Consider the following 20,753-nt stretch of genomic DNA (forward strand, 5'->3'; position numbering starts at 1 on the left):
TGCATTCACCTCCCTAACAGCCCCATACATAAACACATCAAACAACTAAGGAGATATATGCACCCCTGCCGCAAACCAACATTCACTGGGAACCAATCACTTTTCTCTCTCCCTACTCGTACACATGCCTTACATCATCGATAAAAACTTTTCACTGCTTCTAGCAACATGCCACCCACACCATATACCCTTCATACCTTCAACAGACCATCTCTATCAACTCTATCATATGCCTTCACCAGGTCCATAAATGCTATGTACAAATCCATTTGTTTTTCTAAGTATTTCTCACATACATTCTTCAAAGCAACCTACTGATCCACACATCCTCTAACACTTCTGAAACCACACTGCTCTTCCCCCAATCTGATGCTCTGGACATGCCTTCACCCTCTCAGTCAATTTTCCAGGAATACTCAATAAACTTATACCTCTATAATTTGAACACTCACCTTTATCCCCTTTGCCTTTGTACAATGGCACTATGCATGCATTCTGCCAATCCTCAGGCACTTCACCATGAGCCATACATACATTGAATATCCTCACCAACCAGTCAACAACACAGTCACCCCCTTTTTTAAATACTTCCACTGCAAAACTATCCAAGCCCACTGCCTTGCTGGCTTTCATCTTCCACAACGCTTTAACTACCTCTTCTTTGTTTACCAAATCTTTCTCCCTGACCCTCTCACTTCCCACACCACCTCGACCAAAACACCCTATATCTGCCACTCTTATTATCTAACACATTCAACAAACCTTCAAAAATACTCACTCCATCTCCTTTTCACATCACCACTACTTGTTATTACCTCCCCATTAACCCCCTTCACCGATGTTCCCATTTGTTCTCTTGTCTTACGCACTTTATCTACCTTCTTCCAAAACATCTTTTTATTCTCCCTAAAATCTAATGATACTCTCTCACCCCAACTCTCATTTGCCCTCTTTTTCACCTCTTGCACTTTCTCTTGACCTCCTGCCTCTTTCTTTTATACATCTCCCAGCCATTTGCACTATTTCTCTGCATAACTCATCCAAATGCCGTTCTATTCTCTTTCACTAATAATCTTACTTCTTCATTCCACCACTCACGAACCTTTCTAATCTGCCCACCTCCCACACTTCTCATGCCACAAGCATCTTTTGCGCAAGCCATCACTGCTTCCCTAAATACATCCCATTCCTCCCCCACTCCCCTTATGTCCTTTGCTCTCATCTTTTTCCATTCTGCACTCAGTCTCTCCTGGAACTTCCTCACACACGTCTCCTACCCAGGCTCACTTACGCTCACCAATTTCTTCACCCCAACATCTCTTCTTTTTTGAAAACCTCTACAAATCTTCACCTTCGCCTCCACAAGATAATGATCAGACATCCCTCCAGTTGCACCTCTCAGCACATTAACATCCAATAGTCTCTCTTTCATGCACCCATCAATTAACACGTAATCCAATAACACTCTCTGGCCATCTCTCTTACTTACATATGTATACTTATGTATATCTCTCTTTTTAAACCAGGTATTCCCAATCACTAGTCCCTTTTCAGCACACAAATCTACAAGCTCTTCACCATTTCCATTTACAACACTGAACACCCCATGTACACCAATAATTCCCTCAACTTCCATATTACTCACCTTTGCATTTAAATCAGCCATCACTATGATCCGGTCTCATGCATCAAAACTTGTGCATTAATAATAATTACAAAAATTATTTACATCCTTCCAAAACATCTTTATATTCTCCTTAAAGTTTAATGATACTCCCTCACCCAAACTCTCATATGCCCTCTTTTTCAACTCCTGCACCTTCCCCTTGATCTCCTTCCACTTTCTCTTATACATCTCCCAATCATTTTCGCTTCCTCCTTGTAAGTGCTGCTTAAACGTCTCTCTTTTCTCTTTTACTATAAAGTTTTCTTCTTCAACTATGCTTCAACTAGATAACATTCGCTTTAACGGTCTTTCAGCCTTAACCAGCAACCCTTTCTCCTATTAGTCCATTAAATCAAGGGTTTACTGTATTATGTTACTGGTCCCCTATTAGTACATTAAATCAAGGGTTTACTGTACTATGTTACTGTGCCATAGCCCCTCCCCCTCCAGGTTAATATAAAGGTTAAATGGCCTAACTCAAGCAAATTCAAACAAAAGATGAGGGTCTTAGGTCACTCAGTTCTTTACCTGCTGGGAAGTAAGTGCACCTGATTCAAACTTTTTAATCATGAACAACATTAGGCCGCAAGTTCAAGTGTCACTTGTGAAACATGAAGACAGATGGACACAAGAACTCTATGGATGGACAGAAGGATAAGCCATGGGGAAAATAAAAACACAAATCCTATCAGCAAACTGTGTGCCGAGAACAGATGAGGGAAGAGTCATTATGAGCAAAGTGGAGAGATTAATGCATTGTGTACGGGAAAAAGGAGCATCTCATAATGTGCAAGAGTTATGAGCAGCTTAGAGGAAGTTCTGCAGGAACTACATTGTGAGAAAAGACCTAACACCTTGGAAAGAAATCTGTGAAAACAGCATTAATCAACTAGAAAGGATGATTTTCTGGAATTTGTAAGGACTGGAACCTAATTCCATGCTTTTTAGCATGAAAAACACATCTAAAAACTTAAAACCATTTACATATAATTGTATATGTTGGTCTCCTTTGAATGCTTCACATACTCTGGTTTATACCACTGACAGCACATTACACACTCATAAACCAAATTGATCCAATTCATTCTATCCTATGCATGCCACTCTTCATGAAAATTCAAGTCCTTTTGCCACCATGGTCTCCTTCCATCTCCAACTTAGTCTTCCTCTCCCATTGACTCCCTCCACTTCTGACATAAATCAACTTGCTTTGCACATCAATTCTATGTATCAAAACCATTTCAGAACATCATGGTTGTCTTCCTCAATCAGCCTGTGCTGATTACAACTCGTCTTTTCCACTGTCATCCCTTGCATGAACAACCCAACACACACTGTCCTCATGATCTTCATTTCCGACATGTCTGCCTACCCTCTTTCTTTCTCTTGCACATCCACAAAACATTACTGGGGCTCCTCCACACTTACTCATACTCATCTTTGTCCTGAAGAGATGCTGACATACTTCTCATTCCTCATGCTCCATAATGCCCTAGATATGATGTATAACATATGATTCAAAAGTACCTTTCACAATGTCTACAACAAATGTAATAAACTAAATATCAGCATTCTTTTCATTTGAGTACATAAAAAATGGAATACAAGTGGTGTTCAAAACCTTTAATATAAATGGCTATCTACTAACCTGGTTTCTGCACAGTGGGTTTTGGAGTATCATTTGTGGTGGTTGTGGTGGTTGTAGTGGTGGTTGTGGTAGTGGTAGTGGTGGTGGTTGTGAGAGTGGTTGTTGCAGTTGCATATGTTGAAGATGGAGAAACAACATCCCCTGTGGTGGGGTCATGACTAGTCTCATGGTCACTACCAGAGGAATCACCAGCTGCATCTTGAGTTTCATCTTTGTCTTCTCGGTCTCTCTCCTCTTCAGATTCGTCATGCTCAGCAGCAGCCATGGTTGAGTGCTTCTTCAGAGATCTGTTCATGAAATACTGCATGACTAAAAAATTAAACAAAGCATCACAAAACAAAAAAATACAAATATTGACCCATCTATAAATATCACTATACCTTTTCATAAACTCATCCTACCACTCTCTGCAATCATCATGTGGAACACATCTGATAGTTTTACATGCTACTGCAACATGCATGCAATGATCAACCAATGGTGATCCCTGGTCCCCAAGTTGTAGTTCAGCAAAACAGCTGCAATCACCTAGTTAAGACTGCTGCGAATATTTTCAGTGGCATGACATCTGTGCTATGACTTACCTGACTGACACCGTCTAACCTTATTACAGCTCTAACAGCTTGCAAGGAGAGTGTAAGGAAACAAGAGTTGGTGTGAGAGGAAGTCCACCTGTGACATAGGAAAATAGAACAGAGGGAGATAAATGGGGAAAGAGTACAGAGAACGGTGTATGTGAGGGAGGCATGTAAGGACAGGGATGAGTGGAGACCCTTTTGCTGTGGCCACATCCTCACTGGGAGTTCTCAAGCGTCAGAGATATAGACTGCTTTGCTATGTGTGTATCATTTATGGATACAGATAGATACATTGATTGAGATGCCTTTGATAATGGAGGAAAGTTCCTACGAGGCTTTATCCTGAGAGTAAGGTTTGTGTGTAAGCAATAAGGAGGGAGGGTGAGTGGTTCTGAAAGAAGGTGGATGTTCACCAAGGGTAAATGGTGTCACTATGGTTGTTTCATCAGTTTATGGATGGGGTGGCAAGAGAGAGTCTTGAAGGGGCAGGTGTAGTATGCTAGGCCTGCAATAACTGTCAGTCTCTGTTGGCAAATGACACAGCTAGGGTGAAAGACAAGAGCAAGAAACTGCAGAGAGTTTGAGAGAGTGCAAAATAAATGAGCTGAAACTTGGCAAAAGTAAAGTGATGAGATGTTGCAGAGGGGCAAAATACACAGGATCAGAATAACTCTGAATGGAAAGAACCTTGAGAAAGTGGACTGTTTTAAATGCCTGGAAGTGGACATAGCAACATATGAAACTATACCAGCCAAAGTGATCCAAAGGATGGGTGAGAGGCCAAAAAAAGTTTTGGGTGTTATGAGAAATATTGTGAAAAGTTGAGGGCAAAGATGGAAATTTTTGATGGTATAGCAGTCTACACAGTGCTGTATGAGTGCGAGTCTTGCACCTTTAACGCAAAAGAATGGAAAGGGGATAGATGCATTGGAAACAACATGGCCAAGGATGGTGCATGGCATGAGATGGGTTGATAACGTACAAAATGAGAGTAATAGGGTGAGGGTTATTGTTGGCAGAGTACGATTGAGAAAGCTGACCAGGGTGTTGTAAAGTTTTGAAGTATGGAGAGGATAAATGAGAAGAGACTGACTAAGAGGATATATATATCTTAAAAAAGGAAGGAGTGAAAGAGGCTTTGAATTACTGGGGCCTAAGCCAATATACAGTAACTGATTGTGCTGATGACAATGAGGAAGCTGTACAATAAGCTAGGCACAAAGATAATTGTACATGACAAGAAAGCATCTTACAGAACAAATTAAACTGATACATATAGCATTACATTTAATTTACAAAAGAAGGAACAGAAAAAAGGGGCCAGGTGAGGATTTTTCCCTCTAAGGCTCAGCCATCTGTTCTTTATGCTACTTCACTAATGCGGAAAATGGCGAATATGTATGAAAAAATATATATATAGCATTGGTAAGTCAATGGGTAATGAATTCACAATTTCCTTTCTGTTTAAATATAAATGCAAAATTGACATGAAATTTAGCACTTTTTTTTAAACTACTTCCAAATAATCCAAAATGCTTTGATGCTACTTAATATAAACAAAAGTGCAATCAAACACATCTTAAAATACTGACCTATACAGAGCTTCCATGTGAGACTGCTTTTCTGCAGCAGATTTACGTTTTTCTTTATCTCTGAGCATTGCTCTTCGGGTGAGGGAAGTGCGACCTCGAGGGCATCCTCTTTTCCGGGCACCTCTCATGGCGTCGGCATTGTTCACACACATTGTCTGAAAATACAATATCCAAGCTCATGTTTCCTTATTCAAAGATAAAAAATAAAAGTAATGTATGCATAATTAGGGAGAATTTTATCATATGACATATCTTCATCTTCAATATACCAAATTCCTCAATGTTGAAAAGTTTAGTGATTTATATAGATTTTATGGCAGCTTACAAACAAACAAAGAACTGATCCCTATTTAGGTTTACTTTCATCTGATTTCTTTCCTCTACCCATTTAAAATCTCAGTTCTTCATCTTATCTGCTATAGTGATATAAAAATTCCTAAAGGCATTGCATAAATATGGACACTTTTATGGTGCAAATGATATGTCAAAGACATTAAGAATTTTGACAGACAAGCAAAAAATACTCAAGCAGTCTTCCACTATTTTTTGCTGTATCAATACTTTGGTGCACCCCCTACCCCATACAATATTATTTCAAATTTGAGTTTTTGTATTCATTTTCTAATCTACACAGTAACAGTAAAAGGCTGTTATTGACACAATTATGAAAACAGAAAAAACATTCATATTTCTACTGTAATTAGGAGATAACATTTCTTCGGCACCCTCAAGAGATGATCATAGCACCCCAGCCAGTTATCAATACTGTAGTCCATAATCCAAGTGATGCTTCCAGATGTGAAGCCAGATAAAAAGTCCAATGTCAAGCCATGGCAGCCATTTCAAATATCTGGTGTTAGTCCTCTCTACAAGTGTACCCATTTGCTGGAACATCCATTTTGTTTAGTACTTAATAATTTTGCTAATCTTTCATTAAAAAATTATGCAGGGTTGTGTTCTAAATAAGCTGATTTTCCTTAACCATGAAATGATGGTATACAGAACTTGGTTTTGTGCATATACTGTGAAAGGAAATGCTTTAAAAGTGATTAATACTGTGCTTTGCATATGATCATCATTGCTTCATTTCTATTTGCAGGTTACTCAAATGTTATTAAAGAGTTATCAAATTTTGGACCCAGAGCACCTTTGTTTGGCCTAAGACTGGCTGGAATAAATGACTAGGCACAAACATTAGGCAGAAATAATCCCTAAGAACATTAATTAGGTAGGAGCCTCTAAAAATAATGCACTAAAGTTGCCTTCTGCCAGTGGCCTGCTAAGGGTAACACTTTAATATTAAAAGTTCATAACTGGCACTAAAGTCCACCAGTTATGGAGACCATTTTGCCATGCCCATCTCCTTGAGGGTGTTACCGGTTGTCAGAGATATTGATAGATGAATAGCCCTTCCTGTCCAGCAGTTACATCCAAGCCCTTATTATGCTCAGCAAAATCAAAATATGTTGGTGTTGGGCAGGGGTGTTTCTATCCATTCAAACACATGCTCTCACCAGTTAAACCTACAACTTTACTTTTATTCACATTAGTTTTCAACTTTTTCTGCTCACACAATCTCCCAAAAGTCAGGGATCTTCTTCCACAGTTTCTCTCTATAAATAAATTCCCACCACAGTCATGTCATCAGCAAACAGTGACCAACTCCCACCTCACCAGACTGCTCACCATCACATAATATAAAGACTGAATAGCCACAATGACATCACACAACCACACTACAAACTCCTAAAGCCAGTCTCTCTTCTCTTTTCCAAGTTGCATCCGGGCCTTATGCTCTTGGTAGAAACTACTTCTTATGGCTGTTATACTCTGTACATCTGTAATGTCTTCTGCAGATCAATAAATGCTACTTACATATCCCTCTCTTACTTTAGGAATTTTTCACACTTATTTCAGAGCAAACACCTCATCCACACATCTACCATTCCTGGGGCCACATTCTTCCTCCCCATTCTGATGCTCTATGCATACCATCCCCTCTGATCACCACTCTCCCATACACCTTAACTTGTATACTCAAAAACTTTTACCTCTGTAGTTTTAATATTCGCTCTTGTCTTTCTTTTACAGTATTAACAGGCATTTTACCATTCCTGAGGCACCTCACCTTGAGCCAAAAATACTTTGAAAGTGCTAAGTAACCACTCATTAACACTTCATCACCTTTCTTAAAAAATTCAACTGCAATCTCATCCCAGTTGCTCTGTCACACTTAATATTACACACCATCTCTCCTCTTTCTTCCGCCCTATCACCTCACACTTTCAAGTCTTCCAAAATACTTTCTCCATCTTCTCTTCTTTGATTATTACCACTTCCTCATTAACTTTCTAAACTATTGCTCTCGTTCCCCACACATTTTCACCTCCGTCCACCTATCTCACAAAAGTTGGCTAATATACCCTCTCAAAAATTCTCATTTGTCCTTTTTAGTCAGCCCTTGAACCTTCCCCTTAGCCTCCTGTTGCTTTCTCTCATGCATCTCATCACTTGCACTACAAGCAGCACACATACAGCCCTCTTTTTATCTTTCACTAACATCCTAAAACTTACTGTCATCACCCTTCCTATAAATCTCAACAGTAATCCTACCTACTCTCAACACTTTACCAAACATCATTCTCGACCTCCTCTCTTTTCTTCATACTGAAGATTAACGTGTAAATTTCCTCATTTCACAATCATCTTAAAACAAGAACACATTAAGGAATGAACTGTTAAAGCTACCAACTTACATTCTTATGATCGTCCTCATCTTCAGACAAGTCCTTAGAGGCGTCAGTATTTGATGACAATTTGAAGTGAGAGTGGGGTGCAGCATCTTCATCTTCCTGTCCAGTTTCTCTTACCTGTAATAGGGAAAAAAGGAGTGTGTTGTTAGGTATATCATGGGGGAAAGCAAAAAGCAGTACTAAAGTGTTCTTCTTTACAAGATTCAGCCAATAAGAAAGGGCACCAAGAAAGCCCGTTTCCTTTAAGTATAAAATGGCAGAATCCCAATAAGAATCTGAAGTTAAATCAAACATGTCCCTCAGGCATTTGTATATCACTATGTAAGAAGCACTGGCCACAACTGTACCCTATGGTCACAAAACACAATCTCTGAAGTTGTAAGTTGTATCCTGATGAACTTGGGTTATGCAGTTTCTCACACAAGTCTGCCACCAGACCTGTGTCATCAGCAAATGGCAACTACCTCATATTCCAGGCTATCACTCCCAAAAGACTTCAAAACTACCCCTCCTCTCACCCAGACCTCCTTCATCATCCCATTCACAAACACATTAAACAGCCATGGTGACATCAAATGTCCTTACCACAGACTGAACTTTACCTCGAACCAATTGCCCACCTCCTCCTATTTGCACACATGCCTGATAAAAAACCACTGCTTCTGCACACATGGTGCCAGGAAAATAAATGAGAATGAAAGCTTTTGATTCCACTATAGTTAATAGACCCTGCACCTTCCTCTTGACCTCCAAGGAGCCACTGAAGTAAATCTCCCGATCAGTCACACTCCTTCCCTTAAGGTAATGGCCACATCTTTCTTTTCTCCAACAACTTAACCTGATCACCCCAACATTCATTCCCCTTTTTCAAAAACTCACATTCACATACCTTGAACATATCTTGTTTGTGTAAGCACTGCCTCCCTAAATATCAACCATTCCTTCCTAGAATGGTTTACTCTCACCTCTTTTACCATGACAAAATACATAGCCAAAAAGATTTGCCACTCATGGCTGCCATGTCCTGGTTCACCTATTCAAAAACCTGGCACTGCTTCAATCCCATGGATCTTTTTAAGTTACGTAGTTAACCAGAGTGCTTTCCATTGACTTTCACCAAGTTTTTGAGCAACTACCTTCTTCTGGGTAATAAATAAATCCTTCAACATTCCAAACTGGCCACGATGAATTAATATAATGAGCTGCAGGAAGGGCCCATCCAGCAATTCATTCTCCCTCTGACAGACACTTCGGTGGATACCAACTTCCACTAGGTGCTACAGATCTGACATGCCCAAAAAATTATAACTTGGATAAAGATAATCTGATAGAGTTCATTTCTGGAACTCTGATCTAATTAGGGATTACTTTACTTCTTCCACCACTAATAAGGCCAAACATCAAATGCATGACCTTAAAAGACCACAACCATAATGTTAGAAATGTAACATCCATGCCTTCCCTATCCAAGAAATATCTCATTAAGGAGACTGTCTGCATAGAGCTGTGGAACTTTGTTGCTACTCAAGTCCGAGAGGGTTCTGCTGAGCACTACCCTGAATGGAGCCTGGGGTTCTTGAAATCGAACCCGATGCTTGTTGCTTTACATTTCTATTGTAAATATGCTTGTTTTCTAATATCCTACCTCTGGTTATACTTCCCTTCATTATCACCCTAATCCTGTTATAATGAGAAAGAAACTCTGATCTCATTTCTTCAACTGAGTATGCACCATCATTTTAATTTCCTGATCTAATTTCTTCAATGAGTATGCCCATCATTTTAATTTCTTGCACTACTTCTCCTCTATACTCTCTTACACTTCCCAGAGTGTAATGTGGGGTTTTGCAGGAATGACCTACTTGAATGGGGCACCTGTCTGCAGTAGAATTGTGGGGGATGATGAGCAATGGCTGGGTCAATGTGATGCTCTACAGAAGCAGATGGTAGGTTTACCTAAAACATTATTATTGGGATGAGGGCTCATCAATATTCCAAAAGAAAGCAGTGGTTTCTACTTTGCTTTCTGTATAAAGAAATAGCTTTCATGACTTCAAAACCCATAAATCTAATCAATGCTTACAAAGCGGAGTATATACAGATCTGGTCAGTGGGAATGCCAGGCAAAAGGATGACCCTCCCTGCAAGACCTAACCTTAAGTTTCAAAGTAGACTGAAAGACTTGTATAAATTGTGTTCTGGTGTTATAGTATTTCATACCTATATGCCTTCCTCTCTTTGGCAAGGAACACACAAATGATGGCATTGCTTTCTCATGTACAAACTCAAGATGTTGTGTGCAATGAACCAAAAGCAAAACTTGCTATTGATGCTGTATACAAAATTCTTTAGAATAAACTTCTGGAATATATCAAAGAACCTACCTTGACTTCGGCTTTCAACTTTGGTCGCATCTTAGGTTTGTGCGAAAGGAGAGGTCGATGGAGATGAAAGCTCAGAGTCTTGGGTTTCTTAGCAACTATTGTCTCCGTTGCATCTTCCTTTGTTGGTGAGTGTTTCTTGGGACGACCCGGTTTGCGTTTCTTGGATGAAGAAGAAGAGAAGGGCTGCTGCTCAAGGTCTGACGGAGAAGATTCCACTGACGCCTCTATCTGGAGGACTTTAAGCTCTTGACTGGATGAGTCAACAACAGCATATTTCGTTTGCTCTTCCTCACTCTCTTCCTGTCGAGTTTCGGGTGTTGTAGTCGGCAATTTGAATGGGGAACCTAAGGCTGGCGGAGCGGTGTCTTCTGATGATACAGACCACCTTCTAGTTTTGTCTTTTTCTGTATCGTCATCTCCTGACTCTTCTTTTTCAATGGCTAACTGTGTTTCAGGCGTCTTTGGGTTGGAGTCTTGGTTTCCGTTGAGGACAACAGGAGTGGAAAACGTGGCGGTCAGAACTGGGGGTTTCAAAATTGATTTGCTGGCACAACGTGGTTCTTCTTTCTCTTCATCACTATCTTTTGTTGTATTCTTAATTTGAAGATCGGTGACTCTCTCCAGGACTGGTGGTGAAAGCTCCTTCTGCGGAGATTTCTTTTTCTTATTTGGAGGGCGTCCCACTTTTCTTTTGCCCGGTATGCCGTTGTCACGCATTTTTCTCTTGGGAGGTCGGCCTGGGCCTCTCTTTGTTGGGCTCATGGTTATCTTTTTTGGTTGTAGACGAGAGAGTTCTCGCTGCTTTTCACGATACTTTCTCTGCAACTCAGCCAATTGCATGCGCATGTCTAGCTCGGCAGGATCCATGGAATCAACAGGAAAACCGGATGGTGCTTTGAAGCCAACACTAGTTTCTTTCTGATACTGTGAGGCTTTGTTTGCGATGAAAGCTTTTGCTTCGCGCTCGGACTGTGGACTCTTGTAATTTCTATTGACGTCAGTGGTCTTTACCGGCGTGCTGAAAGAATTGGCAAGACCACCAAATGGACTGGCACCAAATACAGGTGTACTAGTTCCACACCCAAAAGTTCTACTGACTGAAATAGTTAGACAACTGGGGCCTGGTTGTGGAGAGGGAGAGCGTTCCTGTGGGAATGTGGGAACGCTCGGGGAGGTAGCTGCCACATCAGCCAGGGAGGACAGGTCCGGGCAAGCCACCTGCTCCTCCTCTAGGATGCGCTGCTCAGCTAAGGCACACAGAAGGCTGAGGCCATGAAGGCCACTAAGTGAATCAGGCAAAGATGTAACAACAGGAGGGGTAGTGTACTGTGGTTGGGTATCTGCAGAAATTGGTTGGCAAGGCATCTCTATTGAAGAGGCTTGTACCAACTTTGGCATCTCATCTCTTAAACTGCAATTAATCTCTCCCTCACCTGAAGACATTTCACCTCTTGTACATGCTTCCATATCTATTCCTGAAGGTGTCTCCTCTTCCATGGGACACAACTTATTCCTACTTTCTAAACTACTTTCACACTCTCCCTCAGAAAAGCATCCATTGGTTGAAGATGCCTCCTGCAGTATGGAAGAAAAATCATCTAAAGAAGCTTTTCCTTGTAGTGAGGTAGAGTACTTGTCTAAAGATGCTTTATTTTGCACTGTAGAGCTTAAATTTTTGGTAGTTTCTTCTTGCTGTGATGAACATTCATCTGGTACTTCCTCTAGAGTCAGTGAAGAGCAATTCTCTGCAGCCAAAACTTTTTGTGGAGAAGAACTCTCTATTGTATGTGTTCCATCAGCCTGCAAAGAATGTTTGCTCGCACTGATGTCTCCTAGCCGAGAAGGAGAACGTTCACTTATGTGTACTTCCTCCTGTCGTGAATGGGAGTGTTCATCTGCATGAGAGTGCTCTTGCAATGGTGAGTCTTCACTTGCAACAGTTTCCTCCTCCAGCACGTCAGACAGTCTATTGGCATGTTGTAATACACTCTGTGACAGGAGCTCCAAGCCGCTTAGATCCATGTAGGAAGGATTTACCACACCTGGGGTGGAAGGTTCTACTGCTGAGGGAGTATGTATTTCGTCTGAAAGCGTGCACGACACATGGAGATTTTCTGTGTTTTGGTTTTGGTACATCAAATCATTTGGTTCTGAGTGGACCGCATATAATGGTTCTGCATTACAAGAATGGGGAGCAGCCAAAGCAGAATAGCCTACAACTAAAGCTTCGGCATTACTCGCAATGGGTGGTGGTTCGGGATTGATCGAGGCTTGAGATTTACTGGAATCCATAAAATGGTGTTCCGAAGCACTGACTCTTTGAATTTCTGGGCAATTGGGTGTTCGACATTCAGAACAGTCACTGGCAGGCGATTCTGAGCATTCACTAGTTGGTGGTTCCGCAAAACTTTTAACGGGAGTTCCGTAATGGGCTGTAGATGAGGATTCAGAGAAACCAGCGCTCGACGACTGAAAGCGGCTAATTTCTGAGCAGTTGGTGGATAGTGCTTCAGAGCAACTCTTAGCTGGAGACTTTGAACGTTCAGATTCGTTGAAACTTACAGCAGAATGATCTGGAAATTTACTGGGAGGAGGATTAATGCAGGCGGTCGCTGAAGCTATGGAGCAGCCAACCGACGCGGATTCACGGCATTTGGTCGAAGAGGGTTCCGAGTAATCGATGGCAGATTCAGCAACAATGAGAGACGAACGTCGTGAGCGTTTACTGACAGGAGATTCCAATAAAACTTTAGCTGGAGGTGCTGTCTGGGCTTCTTGGCTGTTTGTATCCATGAATCTACTGGAAGCTGCAGATTTTGGGTTACCCTGATAATCTACAACTGTACTTTCTTTTGGTGAGACTGCAGGATAAATGGCAGGTGAAGCTTCGACAGAAGCTTCACTAATTTGAGGCATAAATCCTGCCGTGTTAGTTTTCGCATCAGAGAGTTGGTTACTTGCACAGTTAACAAATGCCTCTTTTTTCACCGCTGGGATGTGATTCTGAGAAAGTTGTGCCTCAACTGGTGTCTCACCTGCACCAGGGGTACAAGCTTCTTCTCTACTAGACCCAGCAGGGGATGGGACTTCTTCCTTAATTTCTTGCTTAATTTTGAAAGGAACAGGTAAACAGAGTAGTTCTGCTTGAGGCAGATTTCGAGACAACTGTGGCTCCATGTCAGGCTCTTCTTCTGAATGGGATGTAATATTGACTGATTCGCTAGACTCCGATCGTGGCGTTGGTGACCCTGTGGCCACTAGAGCTTCGCAACCCCGAGAAGAGCAATGCTCTAAGCCAATTCCTTTTGCAACACTAGTGACTGGTGCTGTTGGTAGGACCGAGTAGGTGGTAGTTATATCAGCAGGAGTGGTGAGAGTATTGGTGAGGGTTGTGGTTAAAGAAGCAGCACGTGCTGAAGTGAGGTTGGAGCCAATCGTTGAAGTGGGTTGATGAGGAAATGGAGGAAGTGAATATGGAGTGGGATGGGGTGACTGTGGGCAATAATACGGAAGGGAAGATGGTGGAGGATACAAAAATGATGGGGGAAGATGACGCAGGCCAGTGGGCAAAGCAGAAGGTAAGGTCATTTCACTTCCAGGTGGTGCAGCCCCTTGGCCTGAAGGTGGCACACTAACTGGACGGCTCTTGGGATCTTCTTCTGGCGTTCCCGGTGTAAGTGGATCCTCCCGCTTGATGGAGGGAGGAGTTGTTGTATGGACGGGTGCATGGGCGTGAGGAACGTGTAGCAGAGCCGTGTGGGCATGAAGAGCACGGTGGTAATGAGCATCAGGGAGAAGCAACTGCTGTGGTGGTATAACCACAGGTGGAGCAGCTGCCACACCTCCATATCCTGCCCAAACGAGACTGTGACCACCAGGGTCTGTGAACAGATAAAAAAACTGATCAACTTCAGGAATGCACATTACAATTCCTATGATCTTTCAGCAATGTTTACAAAAAACTGTCAAGAAATGAAATATAAAGTCAGCATTTTATTTATCTTCATTTATGAATACCCTAGGACCAATCTCAGAGGCTCCTGCAGCTTAAGGCTGTGCTACTTCCAATAGTATGGAAGTGTGAACTCCTTTGGAGTGAGGAATTCTTCAAAGAAAAAACCTCACTGGAGGTTGCTCAAGCACATAGAGTTCAACAAAATCATTACTGATATGTAACATACATAAATAAATCCACGATCATTTAAGACAAATTAAAATGTGCATTTATTTCTCCAGACACACACCTGGTATTGCATGTGGATGAGGCAGGAGATAGTAGTGGCCACTCAAAGGATCCCGGGCAAATTGGTAGCCCAAACCCATGCCTGCTCCCACACTGGCATCCACACTCACACCTGTTGGTTCATCATACAAAATAGAATGACCTGGCCATGAGGTTCATCATACCTAAACTCTTAGTGATACACCTTATCCTAAGAAAAGTCTATCTAAAATGTGTTATTCAATATCACATATAAACTGAATAATTTTGTTTGTAAGCCTGTTTATGTCATCACTCCTTAAAAAATACTAGAGGAGCATAGACCATGGATATGGAGTAAGGCATCTAGTAAACTAATTCTGTCTTGGACACTGGGACTCCCTCGATGGGGTGGTCACGGCAAAAGAGTCTCCATGACTGGTAGACTCCAGTGCTGCTCTTTAGCCTTTAGTGCCTCACTCTTAACAGGCCAATACCAGAGTCAGGCACCTATAGTGCAGTGTTTCCAAAGGCTCCTACCTAATGTTCCTATGAAATATTCATATCATTTTCTAAAAGTTTTATCTTACCCAGAAAAAGTCAGTGAATATTTGCAAATATGGAGGAAATCCTCCCCTCTCATATTATTTTCCAAAAGAGGAAAAGGACAAAGGAACCAAGTTAGTAATTTTTCCTCCAAGGCTCATTTGTTGAGAAACAGCAGTCACTTACATAGGAAAAGAAAGATTAATTTTCACTTTCTACAGGTTATATTTCAACCAAATGGCTAGAGTATGTTACTGAAAATTCTGCAATTGTCATCAATATAACATTTTTTTTGACAACTCATTCCTAACAAAACTCCTACATTTTTCCTCTTCAGAACACAAACACACACATGTCATCACCAGAGTCCAACATTAGGAGAACAGTTACAGCTAAAAACTATCTGCTGGCAAATATCACAATAGCTTTCTAGTGTATGGAAAAGTAAATATCTAACATAAAACCAAAACTTTAAAGTACTTTTCCAATTTGGTCACTGTGCCTAAAGAAGCACAAAAAGCTAAAGGAAGGTTCAGATGGGGAGCAACAAAGATGGTACCAGAATTAAGAGAGAGCCAAGTTACAGGGAAAGGCTAAAGGCTTGTAAACATTCCCACCTTAGAAAAGAGAGGAGCAATCTGAGGACATGACACGCAAAAAACTATCTACTGACAAATATCGCAATAGCTTTCTAGTATATGGAAAAGCCAATATTCACAACCAGCTGTTCATATCCTGCATATGACCAAAAACAAGCATGTGCTTCTCCACTTTGATCACTGCAACGAAAGAAGCACAAAGAGCTAAGAAGGAAGGTCCAGATGGGGAGCTACAAAGATAGTACAAAAATCAAGAGAAAGCCAAGTTACAGGGATAGGCTAAAGGCTTTAAATATTCCCACCTTGGAAGAGAGAAGAATCGGGGGGTGACATATTCATAATCTTCAAGTTTTTAAAACAGTTTGTAGGGACAGAACAATCAGAGGACATGACATGCTACTGAGCAAAAAACAGGATGGACAAAAGTACTCATAGTATAAGAGTGATGGCTGAATGGAAAAGAATCACTGAGGACACGGATGAAGGAGACAGTGTACATAAATTCAAGAAGCTGAATGTGGGGGAACTCCTATGGTGGATCCAAAATCATTAATCTTAGTAGGTGGGGTAAAAATTACAGGAGCCTTCTTTAAATGAGCTGGGTTCACAAGTAACACGCTGCACAATTTGGTCGAAGAGCTGTTTCTATTCTTGTTCTATATGTATTATCAAACAAAGGGAAAGAATGAAAAGGACTGCATTAAAGAAAAATAATTCAAGACAAGCTTTAGAGATGGTTGAAAAGGACTGCATTAAAGAAAAATAATTCAAGACAAGCTCTAGAGATGGTCAGACATACGTTTGGATGAAGTTAACCATCTAGAGACAGTCAGACATACATTTGATAAGGTTAAACCTAGGAAAACACATACTTGTGAAAACAGAACAACTTCCAATGCACTCAACCTCTACTTCATCTCTGCACCCTCCCATTAAACAAACACTAATTCTGCCTCATGTATAAGTTGCACCCTGATAATCAATATCAAATCCATCAGTTCTTAAAAGCATCATAAGAAAAAATATCATGCACTTTTCTAAACCTGTAATACAAATATGTTGTCCTGTAAAATAACTAACACCACTTAAAGATCTATGATACTTTCTTACGAAGTTAAGATTTGCTTGGACAAGACCATTTCTACAATGTAATAATAATAGATATGATAATGTGATAATAATAGATATAACTTACACAAATTTGATTTGTACACCAGGAACTCATCCCCTATGTACAACATGGAGAAAGCTATATATTCTGCAACTTAATACAGATTTCTTGCTAGTAATCTAACTTACAGATGATGACATGGGTAACCTGACACACAAGACTGCTAGAGACATTTTTCTGGGGAAAAAAGTGTCTCACATGCCAGGAAATACATCAATAACCACTGCAGCAGAGAACAAAGCATCACACAACATATAGCAAAAATCATCCCAAACCAATGAAGTAAAAGGACGAGTCACAAAAAATCAAAACCAGAGAAATGGCAATGATTATTGTTTCACAGCTAGACTTAAAATCAAAAAATTTTCACAGATTCTTGATGATACTCACAATAGTATAATTAATTTCTTTATTTGATTTATATCATCTATCTGAGATCCTAACCATTACTTACCAGAAAACTGACTTTGAGTCAACCAAAAGGGTGCTGTTGGAAGTCCAGGTGTGCAGGGCGTTGGAGGAAGAGGCCAGTGAGTTGGCAAGGTATTTCCTCCAGGAGAATTACCCCCAGGTGGTAACGATCCTCCTAGAGAGTCATCAGGTGGCCTTGGTTCCTGACGCTGGCGGGCAACGGCAATACCCACCGGAATACCACTTCCAGCTTAAAAATAAATACATTATTAAAGGAGATACGAATAAAAATGAATACACTACTTTGATATACTATATAACTTCAAAACCCCTTTCATGGGGATTCTGCACTTAAAGCTGGAACAAGGAAAAATGGACTCCTCTGGAGCAATAAGTTCCTCTACTAGAGAGTAATTCTTTTTATCCACTGATCATGATACTGTCAACCAAAGAAAATTTTCACACGTGGTGTAACCATTTATCAGTAGAGTCTGGTACTCCAATTCCCCAACTCTTGATGAGTGAGTTTCCCAGAAGACCCTTTGCAAGTTGAATTGTCCTGCTGAGCAATCAAAATCCGTATCATATGGGATGGATTATAACTGATACAGCTTAAACACCAAAATACTACACTTAGTCATGTCATAACCTAGATGATGTCTTATAAAAACTCACAGAAAACAGTGGTGATGTGGGTTTACAGTGCTGCTCTAGAAGATTAGGGCAGAGTGTGAAGGTAACTGGGAGGCAGATGGAGGGGTAGTAGGTTTGTCTGTGTCATCCACATGAATTATCTGATTCAGCACTTTTTTCTTTACAGTGACTGACATGGCATAGTCAAAACCATGCTCCAATAACCAACCACCAGCCCTTAGCAAAAGATATAGAAAAATTAGCCCACCTCAAGAAACTACACTCACAGATCCCCTTCCCCAGCAGACAAAAAAGTGTGCACACACTGACATGATGAGAGCTAAACATTAAATGCCTTCCCAACTCAGTCTTAAGCTCTATTCCACCAGTCCCAACTCAGTCTTAAGCTCTATTCCACCAGACATAAACCCATCTCTGAGACTGTACTCCTCAGGCATGTATGAGTTATGCCGGATGCCACTCGCCTCTACAACATATCACAAGACCTCTCCAGCCTAAAATACACTTACCATACAAAACACTTACTTCTCAATTGTCCTGTACCCACCACATCAACACACAATCTGATCCCTGGCTTGAACCAGTGGATGTGGCTAGCTTCCCAAAAGCTGTGGGAGCTCCACAGAAAGGGATGTTGGAGCTAGAATGTACATTGAATGTACACATGTGCAAAATAACCACAATAAATTGGTAATAAAAGAAATTTTTGATCTTGTCACCTGTTACTGAAGCAGCTGGTCGTTCATCAGTTCGTACAGTCTTGCGAGATGTTCGTGTCGAGTCACCGGCAGCGGCGGTGGCAGGGGGAGCCACGCGAGGTACGGCCAATTGCGTTAATGCCACAATTGGTGGGCATGAACTTGGTGATGCATCACCTACTGAGATGGGTGTATTAGTAGGTGATAAGGAAGGTGTTGGTGAAAGCATACTGGAAGGTACAATTAAGGGTGAAGTGTGGGGTCTTGTTCGACGCTCCTGAGCATATGCCTGAAGAAGGCCAGGAGTGGTGCGTGAACACTGATCACCCATGAGAGGAGCTAACGGATTTCTTTTCATTTCTTCACTGCCTTTACTTGGTGATTTAAGTCTGTCAATCTCACCTACATTACCTCCTGTGCTTGTTTCTTCTGTACCATCTATGGAAATGCAAAGATGAAAAGTAAAATCAATAATATGAAAGAAATTAAAATAATGTCCAAAAAAAAATTATGACATAAACAAAGAAGAAACAAAGTGAAGACTATGGAGAAAAAATAAATAAAAACTTACACATAAACAAATACTGTTGTGTATCTATCTATATCTCTGATATCCATCTGTTCCCTCAGGAAACTCCAGGGGGGAGGGTCTCCTCTTATCCTAGTCCTTACATGCCTCCCTTGCATACATCATTCAGCACTTCACAATTTCTCTCCCTCCAGTACTCCTCCGCTTATATTTCCCCATGTCATAATCGGTCTTCCTCTCACAAGAACCCCTTTAATCATAAACTCCCCTTATAAATTCCTAGTCTTGCATTTTTTCCATGTCTCCAAACAACTTCAAAGTATCATGTTTCACCAACTACAGTATTCATTTCCTTTGCATTCTTTGCCATACCAAATCTCTCATACACCCCATCATAACTTTCTTCATTCCATCAAGTCATAGTAAATAAATAACACATTTCCACAGCCTGGATCCTTAATCTCTGTGACTCATCCATGATTCAGCTTCATGGGTAAGGGTCTGGAGGCCTATGCTGTCCCTTTCTTCACTTCCATACCTACACCTCTACTCTTCACTATTCTTTAGAGGGGACCCAATGACTACTACCCTGTACTGAAGTGCTCTCCTTCCAGTCTTACTCCCCTCTTATCTTCAACACAGTTTAGTAAACCAAACTTTCTATTCTCACTCTATATGGCTTTGCTAAATATATACTTTCACTCTGTTTCCTGGCAAATGCCATGATCTTACTCTAACTTGCATTTACTGAAGATGTTATCTCTTCCAGTCTCTCCTGTCATATCCAAAAACAGAGTTTAGTAAACCAAACTCTATATAGCTTTGCAAAATATACACTTTCATACTGTTTCCTTGCATATGCCAAATATTTTACTCACATTTGCCTTCAACTGCCTTTGCATAAATACATCATAAAGTACACTTACAACCTTCTGCAACTCCTCTTCCCTCTTGACAAACAACACAGCATCATCAGTAAACGGGTTTGTTGCCAGTGACCATACGTCACTCAATTTCTACACACCTTTTCCCAGTTTTGCTTTTGTCTCTCTCATCACTCCGTCAATATATATGTTAATTGTCTCTCTTATCACTCCATCCATATATATATATATATATATATATATATATATATATATATATATATATATATATATATATATATATATATATATATATATATATATATATATATATATAAAATATATATATATATATATTTTATGGAAGCGGAAGTGGATCATAGGGTGGGGGAGGGGGCGAAAATCTGGGAGGCCTTGAAGAATGTGTGGAAGTCGAGAACATTATCTCGGAAAGCAAAAA

At 40.7% G+C, this 20,753-nt stretch overlaps 1 protein-coding gene across 8 annotated transcripts in view; it reads right to left on the reverse strand.

Annotated features, from left to right (window-relative positions):
- Nucleotides 1-20,753, reverse strand: part of LOC139763188 (uncharacterized) — a 218,042-nt gene that overhangs the window by 60,322 nt on the left and 136,967 nt on the right. For 7 of the 8 annotated variants that reach the window (XM_071688924.1, XM_071688927.1, XM_071688929.1 and 4 more), the window contains 7 exons: nt 18,923-19,339; nt 17,593-17,799; nt 14,866-14,976; nt 10,622-14,502; nt 8,241-8,354; nt 5,485-5,639; nt 3,315-3,601 (listed from right to left, as the gene is read on the reverse strand). In XM_071688924.1, the coding sequence (XP_071545025.1) occupies nt 3,315-3,601; nt 5,485-5,639; nt 8,241-8,354; nt 10,622-14,502; nt 14,866-14,976; nt 17,593-17,799; nt 18,923-19,339 (5,172 nt within the window). The remainder of the gene's footprint in view (nt 1-3,314; nt 3,602-5,484; nt 5,640-8,240; nt 8,355-10,621; nt 14,503-14,865; nt 14,977-17,592; nt 17,800-18,922; nt 19,340-20,753) is intronic. The other variant, XM_071688928.1, reaches the window with a different exon arrangement.

Source organism: Panulirus ornatus, chromosome 46 (assembly GCF_036320965.1).
Source record: "Panulirus ornatus isolate Po-2019 chromosome 46, ASM3632096v1, whole genome shotgun sequence".
Lineage (NCBI taxonomy): Eukaryota > Metazoa > Arthropoda > Malacostraca > Decapoda > Palinuridae > Panulirus > Panulirus ornatus.